At 36.1% G+C, this 15,717-nt stretch overlaps 1 protein-coding gene across 5 annotated transcripts in view; it reads left to right on the top strand.

Annotated features, from left to right (window-relative positions):
- LOC141399304 (solute carrier family 41 member 1) overlaps nt 1–15,717 on the top strand; it is a 141,116-nt gene that overhangs the window by 32,627 nt on the left and 92,772 nt on the right. The window contains exons 1-2 of one of the 5 annotated variants that reach the window (XM_073977796.1): nt 13,080–13,174; nt 14,530–14,739. The exons of the other annotated variants lie outside the window; for them this stretch is intronic. Coding sequence (XP_073833897.1) covers nt 14,676–14,739 — 64 coding nt within the window. The 5' untranslated portion in view covers nt 13,080–13,174; nt 14,530–14,675. Of the gene's footprint in view, nt 1–13,079; nt 13,175–14,529; nt 14,740–15,717 lie in introns of those variants that run through there. 5 annotated transcript variants of the gene reach the window in all.

Genomic DNA, 15,717 nt, shown 5'->3' with positions numbered 1-15,717 from the left:
ACAACTTTTGGTCGCTCCTTAAATGTGTAAAATGAAAGAATTTGCGATGGAAATTTGTTTTTGAAAATGTACATGTATTGCAAAAAGAAATCCCGTTACTATTTTGGTTTCTTTCTGTTTAGTTTTTATACAAAACAAATATTTTTCGTAAAATCCGTGATTTCTGCTGTGAAAAATAATAAGGACAGTTTTTCGTTTTAGTAAAAATAAATTTATATTATTTTTTTGTGATTCTTTCCTGTAAGTAAAAGTTTAAAATGAATTAATTTCTATTCATTAAATGTTAAATCTACCGGTATTTTTTAGTTTTTCTTTGCAAATATGGGTAAAAATACGCATTGTTATCACGCTACTCGAGAAATCATTAAATGATTACGTAAAGAAGGAAATTCATACAGAAAAATTAGAGAAAAAGCTTAGAATATTTAAAAACAATGGTGGGGGATGCAGCTAAGTGAACTTCAAAGATAAAAGTCGTAGCAGAAATCCAAAAATTGCACCTGTAATAATAAATGCGTTATTTGATGATTAAAAAATATCCTTTTACCACATCTTTACAAATAAAAAACTACTTAAATATTAATTTTGACGCATCAACAACTCCTAAAACCCTCTGTGGTGGCCACATTAGAGCTCACAGTGTCAGAAGAGTATCATTTTAATCGAAAAATTATACACTTCCCGCGTAGTGGTGTAGGGTATAAAAATATTCAGCAAATAATACAGTTTGCTAGAAATCACATTGCTTGGTCTAAGAAAAATTGCGTACCATTCTTTGGTCTGATGAAACCAAATATATTTTTTTGTTCCGATAGAGGAGTTTATCAGGGTTGAAGACCTAAAAATCAATAATATAACCCAAAATATACTCTGAAGGCGGCTGAATATGGCAGAGGTAACAGCATGGTGTGCGACTCATTTTCTTACTATGCTGTGGGTTCTCTATACAGTATTCAAAGTGTTTTTGAAATCACCAGATTACATTGAAATTTTGAAAAATATAATTCTTTCGTATGCTAAAGGGGGTGTGCCTCTCAAATGAGTCTTCAACAAGGTTAATGACCCAAAAATGACGGCAAAATAAAAAAGGTGTTCCAGGATAATTAAGTTAAGTTGTTAGAATGGCCCATACAATCCTTTGATTTGAAACCGATTGAGAAATGTTTTGGAATGAAGTTAAAAAATCAAGCAGGGGAAAGTGTCCATCAAATTATGGCGACCTTTGGCAACTTATACAGGTTGCGTAGGACGCGATACCAGTAGAGAAGTGCCAAATTTTGGTCGACTCGATGCCCATACGATGCGCTTCCGTTTTAGAAAACAAAGGATCGTCTACAAAGTATTAATGACACTGAAACGCTTTATCTACCATTATTTAATAAAAACCTGCATTAATTTCTTTCAAGTTTGGTCCTTATTAAAATATGTCATGAAGTGTCCTTATTATTTTTCACACACCAAACTACGACAATTCGCATAAAATATAAAATATAAATAAAATATGGCTACAAGCAATCAACATATTTTTATAATACTTTTCTTAACATTTTAAGAAAACAATAAATTTTATAAACTAATGCAATTTTCACTTTTTTAGTCAGTTTTCAATGTAATCTTGTTATGGATTGAAGTGTCCTTATTATTTTTCACACCACTGTATTTTCTTGATATATATTTTAAATACATATTTCATTTATTCGGCGACTTATATTGAAATTTGATGGAGAATATTTTTGTCTTTGACGTCTTCTATCTAGAATGAAGTCTTGTGGGATAAAACTTAATAAACTCAGATAAAGTACAACATTAACCCTAAAACGTGATTTTACTTTTGGCACATTCCTGGCGTTTAGGTACGAATTAGAGTTTTGGTGTATTCGGGGACCTATAGTAAAATTTTACGACAAATAATTTTGTAGAATATTTTGATACGATCACATTTTAAAGGAGTTTTTAAACGTTTTTGCAAAAAGGGATCAAAAAGACCCGTTTAGTGACTCGAATGATGGTTATTTTTTCATAAAAAGATACGCCGCATTGTTGTCAGTAATATTGCCAAAGACGCTTTATACCTAAAATGCAAGGATTCCAATTTGATGCCGAATATTTTAAATCCTGTAGAAATGGGCGGAACTTGCCACGCCTATTTAGGTTACTTCCTGACGTAAACTTTCAAAACGCCGATACGTGTCTTTTTTTTCTTTCATAATCTGGTCGAATTATCGTGTAACTATTTTTTGTGTTGTACAGTGTTATTGTATGGGATTTTACCGAAATAGTTGGAGAACTCCCAAATATTTTTTCCTAATTGAACCAAAAAATACATATATTTGGAAAAATATTTGAAAATAAGTTTTTTTCTCTTTTGTTGTTGCTATATTATGCAATTTATAAAGACAATGTTTATAATTTTGGTTTCATATTTTTACGTGTTGTCTAGATTCTGTAGGTATTTTTAATTTAAGGTAGTATAAATCAGATTTGTTTAAATTTTTTTGGATTTTCCGCGAAAATAAAAACAAATTTATGAAATTATGGTTATTATGCATACATTTTCTCAATACAACAAATAAGAAATTTTAAAGTATTTTTTCTTTATAAGAGAATAAAAGCCGCTGTAGCTTTTGCGCGCATCGCCCAATTTTGTGAACGCGAACAGATTTGAAATCAGAATTTTTTCCTTAACCTCTATACCAAAAATCGTAGATGTGCTCGCAAAAAAATTTTTTTAATTTTTTTCAAATGGAATTGTAAAGGAAATTTGGTTTTTACCATATATTGAAATAGAATATTAATATTGAATTTTATATTAAAATAAATTAAAAACAATAAAATATAAACTGAAATAAAAATTTAACAATAAAAAATAACATAATAAAAAATCTAAATAAAAACTAAAAAATATATAAATTAAAATAGAATAAAAATTAAAATATAATTAATAAAACTAATTAATTAGTTAAAATAAAATGAATATTAAACATTAAAATAAAAACAAAAATATAATTTAAATTTAAACCTTAAATAAATATAAACTAGTAAAAAAGTATCAGTCGGCTTTGCCGACAGAGATATATGTACATTCAGCCTGTGTCAATTGGAAATCTTTTTTTCCCTACAAAATTGTGTATTTAGGGGATTTTCAGACGTATGAATCTGCCAGGAAAATTATGTATTTGGATTAAAGCCCAAAAGTGGATGTGGACCTAATGGGAGTCATTAATTTCGATAGATATCGAATATATGTTGGAGAGTTGTATAATTTAGAGCTTTTGAACCATAATATCAGGAAGCATGAACTTGCCTGAATCTGAACAAAATATGTATTATGAGCTCTGAAGTATCGACCAAATGGGTAGCTCCGCTTAGGGGTTACTGCGCGTACCATTTTAGCAAACAATTTTTGAACTTTTGTGGTGAGCTACCGGAAGGAGTGGATCGATAAGCACCATCAATCGAACTTTATCTAAGATTAGCAGAAATATTACGATATCCAAATTTGAACCAACGCAGTATACGGTTCGAAAGTTGTCACTAGCCGCTACACATGTTGGCCGTAGGGTTTTTTTACAGATTTCAGGCCAGGAAGTTTGAACCTCCACCTGAACAAAACTTGCGCAAAAAAATTAAAACGATACGAGATCATGTCTTAAACTGGGCTTTTCCGAAACTGTCTGAAACAGATTTCGTTCAAACATATTTGGGGCAAAAAACCATTATTTCAATGACGCACATTTTTGGTCGTATACACTGTGCAACATTTTTAAGGTGATCTTGTGCAAACAATTCGAACTGAGGATTTTTTGAAAGTACAGACCCAAACGACATGAAACCATAGTTTCGTTTTGTTGTGTCAGATCCAGCTCGGATTTTACGGCCCCATCTAAACATGGTTAAATATTAAGTTTTTAAAGAAATTCGGGGCTATATCTCTGAAACCAATGCGAATCTTCTTCTGACCTCTGAAGTAAATTTGTAGGTAAGGACAAGAATAAAATATTTGGAGAAATAATGATCTCGAAAAACTACATTTATTGCCCCAAATTTCAAAATATATGCAAAAATGCCACAATTTTTATACATTTCGTGCCGTATCTCCAAAACCGTTAATTTTTTCTGAATATTTTCTTTCGGAAAAATATTCCCTGGAATGTAATACACAACTCTTCAGAACATGTCAATGTTGTAAAATGCCTCTATCCCGTTGTTTTCAGTACATTTTTCAACCACGATTTAATAAAAATGTCAATAGTGCAGTGAAGTCCGAAATGCGAGAATAAACTGCTGTGAACTGTGTTTGAAATACGTGTTGTAAAAGATATGATGCAAAATACCGCTGAAACAACACGAAGTAAGCATTTTAGAGTTTCAGAATGTTCTAAAGAATTGTTGAGAACTTTATTTGGAAGATTTTTGTTTAGCCAATACTGACCAGTATTTCAGCAAATATGTAAAATTTTCTATATTTTTTAGATTTTGATGCCCTAGTTGGCGTTTTTCTTATGTGGTTTTTTCAAAAGATAAGTTCTACTAGTTTAGGGCTACAATATTGCTAAAGACAGCAAGGCCAAATTCCTATTCGTTTCTGAGATAAAGGCCTGATAAATGCAAAAAAGTGTAGATTTAGCCCGGTTTAGATGAGGCCATAAAATCCGAACTGGATCTGACAGAACAAAACCATACTAGGGTTTTTGTAGTCTAATACATATGTACTTTCCAAAATTCATACTAGAATTTGTTTGCATTTTCAGTGTTGCATAGTGATATCAAATATTATTGACCATTTTTTTCTTTACAAAACCAACATAAAATATCGTCTAATTAAAATTCAAATTATTTCAAGAACACCCCTTAACATTATGCTAAGCAAATGAAAACATCAGAAAAATCCCCGCACTTGACCGATAAATAAAAACGATAGTCTAATAATTCGCACGCTTTTTGTATAAAGTTCAGGTAAAGTTGCGTGTAAAGTTCTCGACCTTCTTCAATATTTGCAAAAACAAACAACTATTTCAATTGTTATAACAAAAACAACAAACAAATCAAATGCCTCACAAGCAAATAGCAGTGTTGTGTGTGCGTTTTAGTGTTTAATTCAGGTAATTATCAGAAACATTTTATTACACGATAGTTAGCCAAGTCAGTCAGTCAGTCAACCACCACCCTCAACATGCCAATGTGAGAGAACAAAACAAATATTTATGACAGTCCAATGTTTGATTTGGGTGGCTATATTTTATGATGAAGTCCGTCCGTCGTCCCCCTGCAAAGAATTGGCAATACTTGAGCAGATTTGTCGATATCGTTGATTTGCTTGGGTGGTCGTCGGTATGTTATCGGACATTAAGTCAAATCACTTTTCGCATTGACCAACAACAAGTAACACGGAATGTCGATCAAAATCGACAACTGCTTGAAATGCCATTGATTAGCAATGGTCTCGTAAAATTTTTGGATTGACACGCTTTTGTGGTAAATCTGACATAGGCGTCATTAATGTTGGTCTTTATCAGGCCCTTGTAAGAAGAAGGTTTGGGATTTTTATTAGGCTCATTGTTTTTTTCAAGTGCTTGACTATGAAATATTGTAATCAGGTAGTAGAGTTTGATTTAACGCAATTTAATTCGCCCAGCAGTTCTTCCATCTGATGAATATAAAAATATCCGCCGTGAAAAAATCTACTTCCAAAAGGTTCACCACCTGGACGCTTGAAATACGGACTCTCCTTTAAAATATTGGTCGCTGGTGTCCCAAGATATTGGGTATAACGTCCGATAGTATTTGTAAGTCTTCCGCGCAAGCCACAAGATCAGAAGCAGGAAAAAGGTCCCCAAGTCGCTGGCATTGATGAAAAATTATAATACAATAGTTTGGTCTGTGGTCGTCCTGAGGATTGCAACAGGGTGCATCAGCACAACCCCAGCTGGTAAGGCAAAAAATGGTTTTAGCCCTATTAAGATCCGGTCGAAGCAGACGCCGAAATTCCCGAATTAACAACACGATCACACAATGCAATGCAATTTAATTGCTCCGTACTGCAATAGAGGTAAGATCGAATAGTAGCATTCATAGTAGTCCTCGGAAACGACCAGAGGAGTATAGTGCGGGCTGAGCAGATTGATAGCTCCACGTTTTGCACGGTCAATGAAACCACTACCAGAATTAGCGGAGAGTGTCACAGTTCGTCAAAAAAAACCATCGTGTCACCTGGTATGTCGTCACATGTCAACGCGTCGTTTCTTTTGGATCTGACTCATAATCGCCCCATAATTGTCTACATCAGCAAACCACCTTTCATCATCTCTGAACGCCGCACTCTCATCAATTATGCGAAAACTAATTGGCCGAGTTTCAGAGAGTTCTTTAATCACCGCCTGATCTGATTTTCGGGTAGCAGAAAGAACGTTCCGAGATATCATCACTTCTGCAGCCGCTCCATATACCAAAGTGAAACAAAACTGCCCAGTAGAGGCGACGGGATTAGCATATGATGAGCTCGTCGTACCAACCCCAGTGACCCCAGAGTCAGGGGCTGACTCTGAAAGTTAACAGGTTGGTCTTTGAGCATATGCGGAACAAGTGGTTAACTCATCTCAAGAATTCCAACGTTGGAGCCGAAATAAGTGAATTAAGGGTAACGGTTATGACACTCTCGGACGCTGAAAACAAGGAAGATAGGACCTCGGTCACGTTTGGCGACGTTACGTTGACTGATCCGAAGAGGTGAGCACTCCGGGATTGACATGGCGAAGAGCAGAGTACTACGTCGCACCAGATCTCTTCCTGCCGAGGATGAACGACAACAATTTACATTGTATGTTGTTGCGAATACCATCAGGAACGCTAAGTCATCCAAATAGTTGGGCCCTGAGGGAATCTCCATGGTAATGTTGAAACAGCTGGATGTGCCGGAAGTCGAGTATCTCACTAAAGTTCTCAACCTTCCGCTAGCCACCCACATCGTTCCCGAAGTCTGGAAAATAGATAGGGTGGTCCCGCTACTGAAGCCAGGCAAGGATGCCAGCAAAGGTGAATCGAACCGATTTCGCTTTTGCTGCCCGTAGCAAAAACCCTCGAGGATTTAGTCCTTTCGTTAGCGTTAGAAATGGCTATCCAGTTGCCGATCATCAGCATGGGTTCGGTAAGCAGCACAGCACGGCAACAGCTCTGCATGCCATCTGCACACATATTAGTCGACGTCTCAAGCAAAGCAACCCATGTGATAGAACAGTGATGGTGGCGGTTGACTTATTAAAAGCCATTGATACTGGCAAGCACTGCACGCTGTTTGAGGACATCGAGCAGACTACCCTCCGGCCAGGTTTGAAATGTTAGATATGTGTGGATGCCAGGCGTACGTGGAATTCAGGAACAAGAAGTCCAATCCCTGTAGAATGAAACAGGATGTTCTATAAGTTGGGGTGATATCTCCGGAACTGTTTAACCTCTGACTATCCTGTATTCCTCACCCTCCAGACGGCATTGAGATAGTAACATATGCTGATGATTAAATGATCTTTGCGTCACATACCTTTCATGATGTGATTTGTGAAAGGCTAAACTCCTACTTGACTGATCTTACCTCGTTTTACCATGCAAGAAATATCTACGGCCACTCTGTTCACCATATGGACGGCAGAGGTGAGAGCATTTGACAGCATGTTCATGTCGTCCGCGCATGTCAAATGTAGGAGCAAGGTCCTCAAGTCTCTAGCCGGCAGTACTTTGGGGTGCAGATAAAGAAAACTTGTTGAGCACATATAACGCGATATGTCAGTATGTGGTAAGCCATGCGGCGCCAGTATGGTTCGCGAATATAGGATGGGGAATTTTTCAAACATGTTAGAAAACCGCCTGCGAACTGTAACAGTGTGTTTTCATGCCTCATGTCTTCAGTAGACCATTTACGTCCGCGCATGTCACATGTAGGAACAAGGTCCTCAAGTCCCAATCCGGCAGTACTTTGGGTGCAGATAAAAAAATTTGTTGATTACATATAACTCGATATGTCAGTCTGTGGTAAGCCATGGGGCGCCAGTATAGTTCGCGAATATAAGTGCAACGCGATGGGAAACCTGTCAGAATACCGCCTGAGAACTGCAACAGTGTGCCTTCACGCCTCATGTCTTCAGTAGACCATTTACATAAGGAGACAAAGATACTTCCAGTATAACAACACAATGGCACGCCTTTGTTGCAGTACTTGCTCGGGAGTTGCCGTGAGAGCCATACAAATTACCATATGATGGATAGGACTCCCCCACCCAGGCATGTCAGGAGGGATCTTCATGATCTAGAAATAGAGGTCCCATGTTACAAGGGATAACACCTAGATGAACATGCTTACCATGCTTGTTTAAATAGCATTTACACGAATGAAGTCGCTGATGCCAAAAGCAACTATTTACAGGATAGTTATTTGTGGCAACTATTCACACGATAGTTGTCCTCGGAGAACATCCTCCATTTATCACAAGAGTGGAGCGCCACGACAAACAAGAGTAGTTTTGGCGCAACTACGCTCGGGATAGCGCATCCGTCTGAATTCCTATAGGACAAGGATCGATACACCGGGCAAACGTCTGCCCAGTAAGCGGCACAGGCCCGCACGACACACAGCGTATTTTCAACTGTCCTGCAAAATTACTCAACTAACTCCAGTATATCTGTGTAGTAGATTAAGCAGAAAGCACCAACTGGAGGGCGCGTTATCTATCGAAAAGACTCCCATCCACTTCGAAAATTGACTATGCCGGTCCATTCCTTCAGGCACATCATCCACAATCTTTTTGAGCTTTAATCGAAAAGGCCATAATTTTCCTTGAATACATAATTTTTAAGAAAAGGGGTTTGATTGTGTAGCCGTTATTCGATTCTATATTGTCCACAGATGAACGTTTCAATTCACACAGGCTGAGGGCATAGCTCTGGAGACACAGCCGACTAATATTTTTTTTACGTTTTTAGTTACCTTCCGATGTAAAATTACAAAGAAGTATCTTCTATTCATCGCCCCTCTTTCATGTATTATATCCTTTAATAATTTGGAGTCGATTGAACAACTCCGTCCGTCTGACTGGCTGGTGAGCACGATAACTCTCGAACGAAGCAACCTATCTGGTACCTATTCTATTCAAAAATTTTCGCTAAATTGGTGCGCACCATAACTCTCGATGGATGTAACCATAACTTTGCATATAGTAATATTAATTTCAGGCATAGATCGGGTTCGAATATGGACTATATCAGTGGAGTTTTTTAAGAACACCGCTCGTATCGTTTTCAAATTTTTCAGTACATTGTCCTTGCGGCCCTTTTACGGCGGTACAATTTTTTTCGGTGACAAGTCCATACTTCCTGAGATAATGGCCTAAAAGCTCCAAGAAACCTTGACCTCACCAACTAAAATATCAAACTCTCGCAAGGGGTTTCTGATCGGTCCATGGCACAACTACCAAGTGTCAAATCCCTTTTGAAAAAAATATTTTTGTTGTAATTTCTCCAACAACATAAAGAAAGTTTTGACATAGCATATTCAAAATTTTACGATACCACTACCTTGGTAATTATGCCATGGATTGGTGAAAACTTTGCACATCCCATTATTTTCTTTGGGTGCCACAGTGGTAAATTTTTAACGGTGGCAAAATACCCATCAGTAATATTGACGACATTTCCTGAGTATTTCAGCCATGTAAAACTTCTCCACAATTGGTGCCTTAGGACACACCGTTCGGACTCGGCGATAACCTGTAGGGTCCCATATCGTTGATCGGGTTGCCTTCATTGATATGAGACAAGTCTCCCTAGTCCGGTCAAAATAGGCATTACAATAGCAAAAATTCCCACAAAGCTGAATTTTGGTGGAGAGCTAGGGTTTGCCATTAGAAGCAACGTCCTAAAAGTCCACATCGATCCCATGTGTGCAAAAAAAAATTATTCGGGGTCAAAGGTCAAAATTTAAGGGTTTTTAGGTTTTCGGATTTATTTTTTGAAAACGGTTGATCTAATCAAAAAGTGACTAAAGTAAATATTGTAGACAGAAGTTTGACCCTTATAATTTTTTTCTTAGAAGGAACCATTCTTGAGATATATCTATTCTAAAAAACACATGATTTTTATGCACTTATAAGGGAAATATGCACATATTCAGACGAACCGGCTAAAATAAGAGAAGTAATCGGGTCTGTCCCGCAAAAAAATATATATTTTCTTGAAGAGCGAAATTATAGCTATCTTCTAAAAAAAAATTCCAACAAATTCGGAGTGTGTTTAGTAGAGTTATTCAATGTTAGAGTCATTTTATGCAAAAATAGCTCATTTAACCCACATGTATAATCGAAAGCCCAACGGGAACGACCCCAACGAAAACTCTCCGATTTTTTCAAGTTCTGTCAGAAGGTAGGGTTTGTTGCGCTAATTACGGAAATGTATAATTTTCAACGGTTGCGGATCCGGTTCGCCGGTTATTAGACCCGAAAGGCCAAATTTAGAAACCGGGTTAGACCGATTACTGAAAGCTTACGGAAGTATCTAACACATAGTGTCATTACTTTAACCGGTTCGCCTTATAATGTACTTACGCGGCTAATTTTTTATTTGACCTTTAGATCGAGATATCTCGAAAATGGTAAGTCTTTTTTAAGAATCATAAAGACCAATCTTGTAGACAATTATTGAATCTACAACTTTTACTTTAGCGAGCTTTTGCTTAGTATTACCGTTTTTGAGAAAAATTAAAAAAACTGAATAATGCCTCCAAAAATGACTTTTGACCCCGAATAACTTGTTTTGCACACATGGGATCGATGGGGACTTTCAGGACGTTGCTTCTAATGGCCAACCCTAGCTCTCCACCAAAATTCAGCTTTGTGGGAATTTTTGCTATTTCCCCCTTATACGCATGTCTATTTTGACCGGACTATCGAGTATACTCTATTTTATATTTATAATCGAGTAGAAAAAATTTATTTATTTTTTGACCGTTTATGTGTTCGTGTGTGTGTGGTAGCGAACAGGTTTTGATGTTGCTGTGGACTGGAGGTGGAAAGGGCGAGTTGTTCGGAAGTTCGGCGGAGGTTGTTCGAAACCTCCGACCACCCAACTCCGAACTTCCGACTACACTCCTCCGAACTTCCAAACAACCTCCGACAACCCTCCTCGGAACTTCCGGACACCATCCTCAGAATCTCCGTCTCTCGAAGGGAGCAATTGATTTGGTCCAAAATTTGCCCATCGTATTAATCCCTTCAGATATAGATCGGGTTCAAATATACAAAATTCGGATAAAGTTTAAGAGCTCCTCTCGGATCGTTTTGACATTTGTTTCAGTAAGTTATCCTAGCGGTTCCCTTTAAAACGGTACAATTTTTTTCTTGCGCAAGTCCATACTTCCTGAGATATTGGCCTTAAAGTTCCAAGAAACCCTGACGGCACCAACCAAAATGGCAAATCCTCAAGATAATTCTCGCAGGGAGTTTATGATTGGTGCAGACTTTGCACATCATATTTTATCTAGTCGTGTATCAGGTTGGAATATTTACCATATCGGTCCACTTCTTCGAATACCTCCCACACAAAATTCGGATAAAATGATGATGATAAAATGAAGTTTAAGAGCCACTCTCTGATCGTCCTGAATTTTTTCTGCAGTATCTCCTTGCGGCTCCCTTTACATCGGTACAATTTTTTGCTTGCGCAAGTCCATACTTCCTGAGATATTTGCCTAAATGTTCCAAGAAACCCTGACCAAAATAGCAAATCCGCAAGATAATTCTCGCAGGGAGTTTCTGATTGCTGCAGACTTTGCACATCATATTATTTCATCCAGTCATGTATTAAGTTGGAATATGGGCTATATCGGTCCACGCCTTCGGGTACCTCCCACACAAAATTCGGATAAAGTGAAGTTTAAGAGCTCCTCTCGGATCTTTTTGAAATTTGTTTCAATAAGTTGTCCTTGCGGTTCCCTTTACGGCGGTACTTCCTGAGATATTGACATAAAAGTTCCAAGAAACCTTGACGGCACCAACAAAAATGGCAAATCCGCAAGATAATTCTCGCAGGGAGTTTCTGATTGGTGCAGACTTCGCACATCATATTATTTCATCCAGTCATGTATCAGGTTGGAATATGGACTATATCGGTCCACGCCTTCAGCTACCACCCACACAAAATTCGGATAAAGTGAAATTTAAGAGCTCCTTTCGCATCATTTATATTCTTTTTTCAGTAGGTTGTTCTAGCGGCCTCATTTACGATGGTACAATCTTTTTCCGGAGTAAGACAATACTTCCTGAGATAATGGTCCAAGCTTCAAAACCCTACCGGCACATACTGAAATAGCTATTGTGCAAGATAATTATGTATAAAACTTATTTAATATTTCGAGTCCTTTATGAAGAAGTTTGGTTACTAAAAATGTTTGGTATATGTCAATGATTTGGTATAGCCCCACATTACGGTACATACAGATTTTAAAGCAAACTCGTGATACAAAATGAATATATTTTATATACGGCATAATTATGGTGTTTGGTTTTGTTTTGTTTCGTTTCGTTTCCTTTTTTTTGTCAGTTGTTGTTTTTTTTATTATAGAAAATATTGAATTCTGTTGCACAGTGTAGTTATACTTCTGGTCTATATACGGCGCCGTTTGAAAGATGTAATAACTAACTAATTTTATTTTTGTAAATAATTTCATTGTGGTTTTGAAATGAAAATAGTGGGTGATTCATTCAAAACTGTCGTAGTTAACCACTTAATAAATAAAATATTATAATTTTGCTTGAAGCCTAAATCTCTTACCCTGTATCGAAAATTAAAACGTTAAATGAAATTGAACCCGAATTAAAAAAAATTAAATGGAATTCTCCTCATTATTCAAATATTCAAACATACTTATCAATATATTATAGAACGTACCTATAATAAGTAATGAAATGTGAAATGGAATGCATTTACCTGGTCATCAGCTGTGATTTTCGATGAGAAAAACGAAAAATCATTGATTCGCTTGATCTCAATTTGGGATTACGCTGCTGCCGTGTGTGACGCTTTGTTGATTGTCTCAGTCTCAGATTTTGATTTAGAATAAATTAGGCGAACAAAAGAAAATAAAAATGTCTAATTTAGTATTTCGTTTGAAAGAAGAGTGTTTGAAACGATTTCGGTAAAGAATTGTTTAATAAGCGGGGTGTTAAAAATATTATTAAAATAATAATAAAAACAAAATAAACTATGAGGGTGTAACTAACTCTTCCAAGTTCGTAAAGGAAGCTAATGACATTTGGATTTCGTTTTCTTTCATCGCAAATGTTGCACTAATGTTCTATTTTTCTAAGTTAATCAGTGTGAATCATTCGCTTTTGTGAGATTGAGTTAAATGAGCTCAGAACAAGATTGTTAACAGTGGTGGGCAACAATATGTTTTTCATAATTATCAATTAAAATTTCTTAATTGTAAAAAAGTTTTGATTTAAAAAACAAACAAAAATATAAAATATGATTTTATTTTGGCGTTGTTATTTTTGGCCTATTTTTATTTTTATAATTTTGTTGATTTTTAGCTATTAGGCCTCAGGTATTTTTGAGCAAATAAAACAATAATTTATTGCTTTTAAAACTTATATAAGACGTTTCGTCGCTTGTTTGGCGACTTTTTCAAGGGAATTTGTAATAATAATTTTTAAGACGCGTTACATTAATTTTATACTAATTAAAACTTATAAGACAATTAACACGACTTATAAACTAGTATCACATCTCGATTACATTATTGCTATTCCATAACTCGCGCTTATATTGTCCGTATCTTTTTCAAATTCTAAAAGAAGCGCGAGTTATGGAATAGCAACAATGTAATCGAGATGTGATACTAGTTTATAAGTCGTGTTAATTGTCTTATAAGTTTTAATTAGTATAAAATTAATGTAACGCGTCTTAAAAATTATTATTACAAATTCCCTTGAAAAAGTCGCCAAACAAGCGACGAAACGCCGGGATGAAAAAACAATAAATTATTGTTTTATTTGCTCAAAAATACCTGAGGCCTAATAGCTAAACATCAACAAAATTATAAAAATAAAAATAGGCCAAAAATAACAACCCCAAAATAAAATCATAAATTCAATAAATTCTTGTTTTATTTGCTCAAAAATACCTGAGGCCTAATAGCTAAACATCAACAAGATTTTATTATTTGTCCACCACTGTAGCACGCCCACCTTTAACTTTAGCCCTGTGTGTTGTTCTCAGTTTCATTTTTGTTGATTATTTAAAAAGAATTGTTTAACATATAAAAAACCTAATTTTAAACAAAACACGGTAAAGAGTAAAATATTAAAAAAACAACAACAAAACAAAACATCGAACTTAAGCCGCAACAACAACTTAACAAAACAAACACAAGATAAACAAAAGATCAAAAAACCGTCAATATTATTTCATAAACTGTTTCCTCCTAAAGTCGAGCACTTCATTTGATGTCATTAGCATTTTTTGTTTAAAAATTCCAATTCGAATTAGTGTTTGTTGCGGGACGAGTTATTAAAAGTTATTTGAACTGGTCAAGAACGAAACGAGTGTCACATAAATGCCTTCTGTCGGTGGAAAAGATAAACAAAATAACAACAAACACTCTCTCTAAAGACAAAACAAAACCAAAGAAGAGAATGAATACATTTTTAGGTATACGAATATCTCAGGGATATTCCAAGTTGCCGGATAATGAGGAAGGTAGGAAGGAAAATTATTATGTTTAAGATTGTGATATATTGTTGGTGTTGGGAAATAAAGGGAACGTCATAATGTGCTCTTAACGTCATTACCATAAATCGCGCTCTTATTTCAAACACCACACTCATGAATATTTAAACAAGTACAGAATAATTTAAATAACAATATATATTTGTCATTAAACGTTGGACAACGCTAGATTTAACTCTTCGTTTAGTGAATACAACTTTGCCCTTATATGTATGTACGGTAGGTGCTGATTTCCGTGTTACAAGATCTGAACAAGGAAAAGTGCCATGAATGTAACCAAATGTAAATTAACCCTCAAAAACAAGTAAAGAACGTAACAGTCGGCTTTGTCGGCAGAGATATACCCTCAACCTGTGTGAATTGAAACTTTCATCCATGGACAATATCGAATCGAAACTACTTTACCCCAAAAATTTTGTATTAGGGGGTTTTCAGATTTTGTGGATGTGGATTAAAGCTCAAAAGTGTTGCAGAGAAGGTACCTGAAGGAATGGATCGACATTGTCCAATTTGGAAGTGGATCTCATTTTGTGAGTCATTTCTGTTCGATAGATAGTGCACCCTCCGGTCAGCTTTTGGACCACCATGTTAGGAAGCATGAACTTGCCCACGAAAAATATAATATCGCTGTAAATAGGACAGATGTAGGTACTTACTTACTTAGCTGGCCCATTACAAAACATTTGTTCTATAGGCCGAACTAAGAAAAGATCTCCAATTCTCTCTATTTGTTGCTTCGCACTCTGGAATACAGCGCCTTTTCATCTCTTCATCCATTTGTTTGCGCCATCTATTCTTTGGCCTGCCAATTCTGCGTGCACCACCAAGCGGTTCGTATTTATACGCCTTTTTAGCGGGTTCATCATCGATCATTCTTATGATATGGCCTAGCCAACGCAATCGTTGCATCTCAATACGTTTAACTATATAGATGTCGTTGTATAGCAG

The sequence above is a fragment of the Musca autumnalis genome, unplaced genomic scaffold (genome assembly GCF_047663935.1).
Source record: "Musca autumnalis isolate F117 unplaced genomic scaffold, ASM4766393v1 scaffold_3, whole genome shotgun sequence".
NCBI classification, from domain to species: domain Eukaryota; kingdom Metazoa; phylum Arthropoda; class Insecta; order Diptera; family Muscidae; genus Musca; species Musca autumnalis.
This window is presented reverse-complemented; position numbering and strand designations above follow the sequence as displayed.